Below are 10,737 nucleotides of genomic sequence, written 5' to 3'. Positions count from 1 at the left end.
TTACGGCCCTAAGACCAAATCCCTTGGTGTTTGCGACCGTAATCTAATATGGACCATGGTATTTTGTGCTTTCAAGTTCCATACACATCAAGGTATGAGTCTAGACTAGTTTCACAAGGAAAGGAAGGGACTAGGGCACACTTTTGGCCCTTAAAGAAGGGTTTACTGTCCAAGGTGTTCTTGGGCCGTAAACTCTTTGATCTTGGTTATTCCTTGTGATTTCTTGATGTTATAGACATATAACAAGCCCTATTATACTCTAAGATAGAAGCACTTACGATTTGGGACGAAAGACTGAAGATCCTTGAGAGAGAATCGGGTTTTTCTCTAGTTGAAAATGGAACAAATGAAACAAATATGGCTAAGGGCCATATTTATACCCCTTGGGGTTTTTGGTCCAAAAATATCATTTGAGCCGAAAACTCCAAACTCTTGGAGTTTTGAAACTTTTAAGATGCACATAATACTCTAGGGCATCCTCTTTCCCAATATCTCTTAAAGTGTTAATCCTAATATGCTTAAACTTATTCTAAAAGCTTGAAAATTATCAGGTGTTGATCTAACTTCTATTGAAGCGAAGGGTTGTACAACATAGAAAATTTCGGGTTGTCACATTATGTTAAACCCAGAGAAACCACCTTAATACACACATATACCGATCTAACTTAATTGTTAAAGTCCGCTCCTAGACACATGCCCTCGGTAGCTCTAACAGTTCTCTATTATGATGTCTGCTAGGAACAAAGTTGGGAACACATAATCTGCTAACAAATCAAGACATCCAACAAAGACTCGATGGTCAGTTCTATGTTCCATCATAAACTTTGGTTTGTTATAGACTAGCGATTCAATTGTGATTTATTTCCTGAATAACACCAAATCATTAATTTAAAAGAAATTTGAAACTTCGAACCGATTTAATTTTTTATGATATGATTGAAAACCAGAACATGCAATCTATCAATTTAATGTACTGACAAAAAGTTTTGTATACTCTTAATACGTGTAGTACTAAAAAAGGACATTTACATGAAATCAAATGTGGTACCAATATACTAAAAGAGCAGCGTTTGGGGTAAATTTTGTGATTAACATAAAGTTTGGGGGTTGCAAGCATATTTTTCTAAAGTCTGGAAGTGCCCAAAGAATTCATAAAACCCAAATCTTAAACCCCATCGCCATTGTTGTTCAAAAACCAGAGTCTTATCCACTCCTTACTTTCAACTTCATACAACGCCATGCCTACTTAATTCATTTGCCATAAGAAGACACAGTTTTTGCATACGAATTCATGGCGAATTTGCTATCTCATTCACTAATTCCTTTGAATTTTACCAAAAACAATGGTGTTGTAGCTGGTTATTCACCTTTTTCCGGTGGCATTTATCGAAAAGCCTTCGTTATTCGTGCTTCCGCGGTGTCTCAGACTAGGCGAAAGAAACAGTCACAGCAGAAGGAAGATGAGTCCTCGTTGTTATCAGCTACGACGATGGAGAAAGGGCTGAGATTATTGTTCATGGAGGATTTGATGGAGCGTGCAAGGAGTCGCGATGTCGCCGGAGTTTCTGAAGTTATTTACGATATGATTGCTGCCGGAATTAACCCGGGACCTCGCTCATTTCATGGCTTGGTCATTTCTCATACACTCAATGGCGATCACGAAGGCGCTGTAAGTCTCATTCCTCCACGATTACTCTCAATTTTGCAACAAAATACTGTAATAGGAAAACCGTAGGAGATATTGGTTGAATGTGCTTGTAATAATCAGTAATCTATTTTTCAGATGAATGCATTGAGGAGAGAGTTAAGTGAAGGCCTTTGTCCTCTTCCTGAAACCTTCACTGCATTAGTTCGTTTATTTGGTTCAAAAGGGTATGCCACAAGAGGTTTAGAGATTCTTGCAGCTATGGAGAAACTAGATTTTGACATCCGTAATGCTTGGCTAGTTCTTATTGGTACCCTTTTCCACCCAAAATTATGCAATAATTCGTACTTCTTGTTACCATTATCTGTATACTTATATAGTGTGTAAGGGCTTCTTATGTCATTTCACCTTCCTTACCTTAGGTTTATATTGCTTTCCTTTCTTCTTTATCCAACTGTAATGTAACATAAACATTCCCTTTTTGCAATACATTGATTGAATCCTAACATGGTATGAGAGCTCTAGGTATGTTCTAAGAATGGTAAAATGACATAACAAGCCCCTACACCATACAAATATACAAATAGTGGTAATCATTCATAACCTGCAAATGTTCTTTGCGTTTAAATTTGAAGTAATTGTGTTTTTTGAGCAGAGGAACTTATTAGAAACAATTACTTGGCTGATGCCAACAAGGTGTTTCTAAAAGGTGCAGAGGGTAAGATGAGAGCTACTGATGAGATATATGATCTTTTGATCGAAGAGGATTGTAAAGTTGGAGATCATTCAAATGCATTAACAATAGCTTATAAAATGGAGGAAGCTGGAAGAATGGCTACTACTTATCATTTCAATTGTCTCCTTAGTTGTCAGGTAAGTTGTTTATTGTGTAAATAAACATGGTAATGGAATAAGCAAGTAAATGGAATGAGTTATTCCATTCCATATTTCCATTATCATGTTTGTTTAGCCTCATATGAATTTATATGTAAATGCAACCTATACTTTCATCTCTACTCTATACATTATACAATTATAGTGTACATATGTGGGCCATGGGTTGAGATTACAACAAATTCTACAAACATTGACATGATTAAGCCTATTATCTTACTTTCATGTAAAAAAAAAAAAAATAATATTTTGTCATGTTTTTTGGGTTGCAGGCAAAGTGTGGAATACCTGAAATTGCATACGCGACATTTGAAAATATGATATATGGGCAAGGTATTTTAAATATTTAGTTACTAAAATTTATACATTTCAACATCATTTTCACATTGGAACTTGATTTGTGATGTGTATCAAGAGCAAAGAGTGGTTATAAACTTATAATTTGGTAGATATTTCAAAATTCAAACCTTAATAAGATAAAAAGCGAAAGCTTATAATAGAAAAATACAAGACTAGGATGCTATAATACACGAATTAATAAAAACACATTGCTATTTCTTTATTTTTTTTTAAAACCCTTTAAAGTTTTATTAAATGTCTTCTACTTTCTTTGGTTACTGATAATAGCCTTCCTTTACAGATTTTATGAAACCTGATACAGAGACATATAATTGGGTGATTGAAGCTTATACAAGGGCAGAAGGGTCTGATAGGTAACCTTTTAGAAGATTCTTTCTTATAATTTGTTTTTTTTTTTTTTTTTTTTTACTTTTATATTTGATTTGTAATATCTTTTTTTAAGTGGAAAAATTATACAGGGTGCAAGATGTTGCTGCTGTACTTGGTATGATGGTTGAAGATTACAAAACTGTACAACCTAATGTGAGAACTTACGCGTAAGTCAAACTTTAGTTTTTACTATAATCAAGAAATAGCAATGTACTTTCATTAATATGTTTATATAATTATTTGTGACAAGTTTTTTGTGTTTGTAATTGATAAAGGCACAAAATAAGTTGTATTGTTAAATTATTTTTGATATTATTTCAGGCTATTGGTGGAATGCTTTACAAAATATTGTTCTATGAGAGAAGCTATCAGACATTTTAGAGCACTTATTAAAATTGAAGGTGGAATTAAAGTTTTATATAATGAAGGAAATTATGGAGATCCACTTTCTTTATATCTTCGGGCTTTATGTAGAGAAGGTGAAATTTTATCTACTCTTTTCCATTTTTTGTTTCATATTTACAACATACATTGAGTCTATCCTTTTATTATAGGGGTAAATGCAAGCAATAACAATATACCTATTTATTTATTTATTTATTTATTATAGAATCAATTATCACACTTCTATTTCTTTCTATTACAATACTTCATTTTGAGAATACAAATCAATTTTCACTTCTATAATTAGGTAGATTTTTCAAGGGTTAATCTCATAAAAGACCTTATATTTTGTGTTTTTTCCTGATTAAACCTCAACTTTATTTTTTTCCCTTGTATTTTTTCATTGTTTCCGAAAAAACCCTTAACTTAGTATTTTTTTTTTTTGCAAAAAAACCCCTCAACCTTCTAACTGCTTCCAAATAAACCCTCAACTTTTTTAGTTTTTCTTGAAAAAACCCTCACATTTTACAATTTCTTTCGAATAAAACGACTAAAAGGGCAAAATCGGAACAAATGAAAAAATACAAGGTCTTTTTCAGGCAACAAAAATAAATTTGAGGTCTAATCTTGAAAAAACACAAAATACAAGATCAACTCATTTTCGAAGTACAATGTCTTGATAAGAAAAAAGATTGAAAGTCCAATGTTGTGAACTTGTGATAGAAAGAAATAAAAATTAAACTGCTATAATAAAAAAAGAATATAAAAAAGAAAGTAGGTTGCTATTTAATGCATGAAGTGATTATTGTGATTAATATCAGGAAGAATTGTTGAGCTTTTGGAAGCTTTAGAAGCAATGAGTAAAGAAAATCAACCAATTCCAGCTAGAGCAATGATACTTAGTCAAAAATATAGAACAATGGTTAGTTCTTGGATTGAACCATTGAATACAGAAGCAGATGTAGGGTATGAAATTGATTACATTGCCAGGTATAATAATTCTTTTCTCAATCACACACAAAAAATATAAAGTTATATAAATTTTTATGATATGGTATAAAAACTACATAAAAAAAGCTATAAAACAACATGAAAATTGTAGCAAATGATATAGAAAGGTGAATTGTTGTATAGAACAACAATATTGCATAATTGAAAACAATAAACTATTTGTGTGTTTCTTTTTGACTTAATGCAGAAAGAATGGCTTAATAGACAAATTTGGGAAAAGGAAGCTTTCCCCATTAAGTCTTTAACACTTTACGAATATTCCCTCATTTATTTTTTCCTTCCAATTTCCCCAAATGTGTTGCAATTTTCTCAATTTTTTTTAAACATCATTTATCAAAACACCACTAATAATTTGATCATTAAAAGCTTGAACTTTCAAATTATAGTGTGATGTCGATAAATTTGGTGTACTAGTTAGTATGGATGGTGCTGCTTGCAAGAAAATAATGATTTTCTAGAAGGGTAAAATGGTCATTTACTTTTTATCAAGTCGCTAATCACGAAAAATAAAAACACCATATAAAAATGTCGCAATAAAATTGCAATATATGAATTTTTTTCGAGTTATTGTTAATTTTTTTTTTTGTAAGGTTTGTTGTTGCGAGACTATTCACAAAGCAATTTCATAATATTCATCAATTTTAGAGTTAGAGGAGTTGTGTATGATCACGCTTGCAAGAAAATCCCATTTTTCTGGAAGGGTAAAATGGTCATTTACTTTTTTATCAAGTTGCTAATCATGAAAATGACCACCATATCATATGGTCGTCATAAAGTTTTGTATACATATAGTCTGTCACGTTTTTTGGACCGAAAAAACCATCTGAACAAGACCAAATGACCATTTTACCCTTACATTAAAAAAAAGCAATTTCACAATATTCATCAATTTTAACATGAGAGTAGTTGTGTATGATCACGCTTGCAAGAAAATACACTTATCTGGAAGGTTAAAATGGTCATTTACTTTTTATCACGTTGCTAATCGTAAAGTTTTGTGTACATACAGTCTGTCACATTTTTCGACCAAATAAACCATCTGAATGAGACCAAATGACCATTTTACCCGTACATGTAACCGAATTTTTTTGGGTTAACTCATTAAGTCATTCTATCCAGATTAAGTAAAAAAGAAACAATCATATATATATATATATATATATATATATATATATATATATATATATATCTGTTAATATTAAGTGGTTAACCCATTAAGTCAAAAAAGAAACAATCCGTAACTAACTAACTAACTAACTAAGTTTATACATGAACCAGATACATAGAAGAAGGTGGGCTAACGGGGGCCCGCAAAAGGTGGGTCCCACGAGAAGGAAAAACATCCCTAGACCCTGATGTTGCAGGATTCGTGTACAAAAACCCTTTAGAAACCTCATTCAGACAACATTGTCTTGAAAACTGGAGGAGATATCATCGAAAGGTGTTAAGAGCTTTACGTAGAAGAGGTCCATCACTTTTAGGAGAAGTTACAGAATCCGAATATGTTCGTGTTCTTGAGTGGCTTTTTCATATCCTTAAACGCCCCAATAAAAACGCATTGAAGCCAAAAGCTGCAAGTAAAATGCTTGTGAATGAGCTGGCTGAAGAGCTTGAAGCACAAGGGCTTCCTACTGATGGAAATAGGAGTGTGCTTTATCAACGTGTGCAGAAAGCTAGGAGGATTAATAGGTCGAGAAATAAACCCCTTTGGGTTCCTCCTGTTGAAGACCAAGAAGAAGAGGTACGTTTCCTCAATTTACGCTTTTGGTCCCTGTAGTTTTTCAAATCGACAGAAATGCTCCCTGTTTGAGAAAAAATGACACAATCGATCTCCCTTCATATGGGTTAAAATTACAGAAATGGTCCCTATGTAGAAGAGTTGCACTTTTGGAACCTTGTAGTTTTCAAATCGACAAAGTAACAGAAATGGTACCTGTGTGAGAAAAAAATGACAGAAATGGTCCCTGTAGTTTTTAAATGGACAAAATAGCGGAATTGGTCCTTGTGTAATGAAGTTATAGAAATGGTCCCTGTGTAACAAAAATTACAGAAACGATCTCCCTTCATATGGATGAAATTACAGAAATTGCACTTTTGGTCCCTGTAGTTTTTAAATGGACAAAATAGTAGAATTGGTCCTTGTGTAATAAAGTTATAGAAATGGTCCCTGTGTAATAAAATTACAGAAATGATCTCCCTTCATATGGATGAAATTATAGAAATGGTCCCTATGTAGAAGAATTGCACTTTTGGAACCTGTAGTTTTCGAATGGCAAAATAACAGAAATGGTACCTGTGTGAGAAAAGATGACAGAAATGGTCCCTGTGAATTGCACTTTTGGTCCCTGTAGTTTTTAAATGGACAAAATAACAGAATTGGTCCTTGTGTTATAAAGTTATAGAAATGGTCCCTGTGTAATAAAATTACAGAAATGATCTCCCTTCATATGGGTAAAATTACAGAAATGGTCCCTATGTAGAAGAAAGTTACAGAAATGGTCCATGTGTTAACGAAGTTACAGAATTGGTCCATGTGTAACAAAATTAGACAAAATTACAGAAATGGTCCCTATGTAGAAGAAAGTTACAGAAATGGTCCCTATGTAGAAGAAAGTTACAGAAATGGTCCCTACGTAGAAGAAAGTTACAGAAATGGTCCATGTGTAACGAAGTTACAGAATTGGTCCATGTGTAACAAAATTAGAAATTACAGAAATGGTCCCTATGTAGAAGAAAGTTACAGAAATGGTCCCTATGTAGAAGAAAGCTACAGAAACGGTCCCTGTGTGTAAGATAAAATAAAGAAATGGTCTCTGTGTAACAAAATTACAGAATTCACACTGAAAGAGATTTAAGTTTTAATCACTCAGCTTCTAGTTTTTTGTTTCCATTGTTGTGCAAATTTGTACTTTTTGTTGATGTGATGCTGATGTGGACATGTGATGTGGCAGGTTTATTGGGATAAATAGCAACCAAGTGTCAGTTTTTATTCTGAAAATGTTGAAATAAACTTGGTTACTATTTGATTTTCAAAAATTTCGCTGTATTAGAGCATGACTGAAAGCTGGTTACTATTTAATAAAATGTGTCCACATCAGCGCCACGTCAACAAAGAATACTAAATTTCATAACAATGAAACAAAACTGAAATATCTTGTGAAACCAAAACTGATGCTATTCAATGAACTTGTTTCGATAATGAATATAAGAAGGGCATTCACGTCTTTTCCACTCACAAATTTATATAATTTTTTTTGTTTTGTTTCACAGATTGATGAGGAAATTCAAGAACTAATCTCACGAGTGAGACTAGAAGAAGGAAACACAGAGTTTTGGAGAAGACGTTTTCTTGGTGAATGTTTAGAAGCAGAACTTGGAAAACCAACAGCAATTGAAGTAGAAGCTACAGATGTCTCTGATAATAATATTAATAATAATAATAATTCTGAAGAAGATGCAACTAATAATAAACAGGTTGATGATGATGAAGGGGACAAAGAGGAACAAACTGAAAACCAATCTGGTGATACAGAAGCTGTTAAAGACAAAGAAGATGCTGCAAATCCTTTACAAATGATCGGTGTTCAATTATTCAAAGGTTTTGATGATTCCACACCTACTAAATCCAAAAAATCCAAGAAAAGATTAGCAAGAATTGCTGCTATGGAGGTATGGATTGTAATAATCATGCGTGATTGTGATTGTGATTGTGATTGTTTCAATGATCAAATTAAGAAGGACATTTACATCTTTTTCACAAACACGAGATCAAAACCAGTTCTCTGAACATGATTATAATTTTTTTTTTTCCCGATAAATGCAGAATGATGATGATGAAGAATGGTTACCATTGGATATACTGGAGGCATTTAAGGAGTTACGTGAAAGAAAAATATTCGATGTATCGGATATGTATACAATTGCTGATGCGTGGGGTTGGACATGGGAAATGGAGATAAGAAACACTCCCCCTCGACACTGGTCACAACAATGGGAAGTTGAGTTAGCCGTGAAGCTAATGTCGAAAGTAAATTCTTAATCCTTCTATCAAATTTTCGTGTGTAGTAACTTATTTGCAGATACACACTAGGGTTCAAGTCTCAGCAGTCGCAGTATGGGAGTTTCAGTTTTCAATGTGTATTAGACTCCTTGTAGAAACTAACTATTATATACCTGATTTACATCTCACATGATGCTCAGGGTTTAGGGTTGGACTCCTTGTAGACACTATTGTATACCTAATTTACATCTCACATGATACTTAGGGTTTAGGGTTGGACTTTTTATAGACACTATTGTGTACCTGATTTATATCTCACATGATACTCAAGGTTTAGGGTTGGACTCCTTGTAGACACTATTGTATACCTAATTTACATCTCACATGATATTCAGGGTTTAGTGTTTAGTGTTAATGGTTTAAGGTTTAGGGTTTAGGGTTGGACTCCTTGTAGACACTATTTTATACCTGATTTACATCTCACATGATACTTAGGGTTTAACGTTTAGTGTTTAGTGTTAATGGTTTAAGGTTTAGAGTTTAGGGTTGGACTCCTTGTAGACACTATTTTATACCTGATTTACATCTCACATGATACTTAGGATTTAGGGTTTAGTGTTAATGGTTGGACTCCTTGTAGACACTATTTTATACCTGATTTACATCTCACATGATACTTAGGATTTAGGGTTTAGTGTTAATGGTTGGACTCCTTGTAGACACTATTTTATACCTGATTTACATCTCACATGATATTCAGGGTTTAGTGTTTAGTGTTAGTGGTTTAAGGTTTAAGGTTTAGGGTTTAGGGTTGGACTCCTTGTAGACACTATTTTATACCTGATTTACATCTCACATGATACTTAGGGTTTAGGGTTTAGGGATAAGATGTGAAAAAGTTATGATGCTTGTAACTTTGCGTTGATTGATTATAATAAATCGATTGGTTTCAGGTAATGGAGTTAGGTGGGACACCAACTATTGGAGACTGTGCTATAATTCTTCGTGCGGCAATACGAGCTCCATATCCTCCGGCTTTCTTAGAAATCTTACGAACAACACATACACTTGGTTATGTGTTTGGAAGGTGAGTTCAGAATCATTTAATAATATATATGTTTAAATGCAATAACTATAGCAACGTATTATTATTTATTTGTTTATTATAGCATTATATATAGAAATAACATGAGGTTCTTTTTGGCATGCAGTCCATTATATGATGAGGTTATCGGATTGTGCCTTGATCTTGGAGAACTAGATGCGGCCATTGCAATTGTTGCTGACCTGGAAACAAGTGGTATCACTGTCCCTGATGAGACACTTGATATGGTCATTCAGGCTAGACAAACTACTCGTACTAATGTAAATGGTGCATCTTTGTAATTTTATACAAGTCTTTTTTGTTGTATGATGTAATTTTGATTTTAATAGGAACTAGTTTGTCTCATGAATACTTCTCACCAACTAATTTCTACGTAAATTCGAAATTTTGTCCCATTGACATCTGTCTTCTACAGAAATGGATACGAATATATAATGTTTGGATTGGTTTGCACTAAAAATGATTATTATTTTAGAGTTTAGATTGATTTTGGTTACTAAAATTAGAACCGAATAGTCGAAAATAAGTAAATAACTAGAATAATAGTTTCTCATTTTTATTTATAATATACATCTAATTTTTGTTTTGGATTTAAGATTGTTTTTTGAATTATATTAATGGCTTGATTGAAATAGAAAACCATAACTTTGTTTCTAACCTTAGATTCGAACTCAATTGTCGCTCAAAAGCCAAAACTTTGTTCTCCTTTTAACTAATGCTTATTATATTTACTAGTTGTAATACCCGTATGTTATATGGGTTTGGTAAAACCAATATATATATATATATATATATATATATATATATATATATATATATATATATATATATATATATATATGAATGTTTAAACAAAAATTTATTTAAATTTAAAAGAAAACATATTAAATACAATATATAAGTACTAACATTGTAATTTATTGACTATTTTTAATTAAAGCAATTAGTAATTGGTGTGTAAATTTGATT

General features: G+C 32.6%; 1 protein-coding gene across 1 annotated transcript; it reads left to right on the top strand.

Moving 5' to 3' along the window:
* Window positions 1-1,175: 1,175 nt before the first annotated feature.
* PTAC3 (plastid transcriptionally active 3) lies at window positions 1,176-10,171 on the top strand. The gene is made up of 13 exons (XM_078979227.1): window positions 1,176-1,669; window positions 1,784-1,955; window positions 2,301-2,518; window positions 2,812-2,872; window positions 3,180-3,252; window positions 3,358-3,435; window positions 3,590-3,747; window positions 4,474-4,642; window positions 5,942-6,404; window positions 7,934-8,332; window positions 8,487-8,690; window positions 9,617-9,750; window positions 9,875-10,171. The coding sequence occupies exons 1-13, from the start codon at window positions 1,292-1,294 to the stop codon at window positions 10,047-10,049; spliced, it is 2,682 nt and encodes an 893-aa protein (XP_078835353.1). The 5' UTR covers window positions 1,176-1,291; the 3' UTR covers window positions 10,050-10,171.
* The last annotated feature ends 566 nt before the right edge of the window (window positions 10,172-10,737 follow it).

The sequence above is a fragment of the Lactuca saligna genome, chromosome 2 (genome assembly GCF_052625555.1).
Source record: "Lactuca saligna cultivar CGN05327 chromosome 2, ASM5262555v1, whole genome shotgun sequence".
NCBI lineage: Eukaryota > Viridiplantae > Streptophyta > Magnoliopsida > Asterales > Asteraceae > Lactuca > Lactuca saligna.
This window is presented reverse-complemented; position numbering and strand designations above follow the sequence as displayed.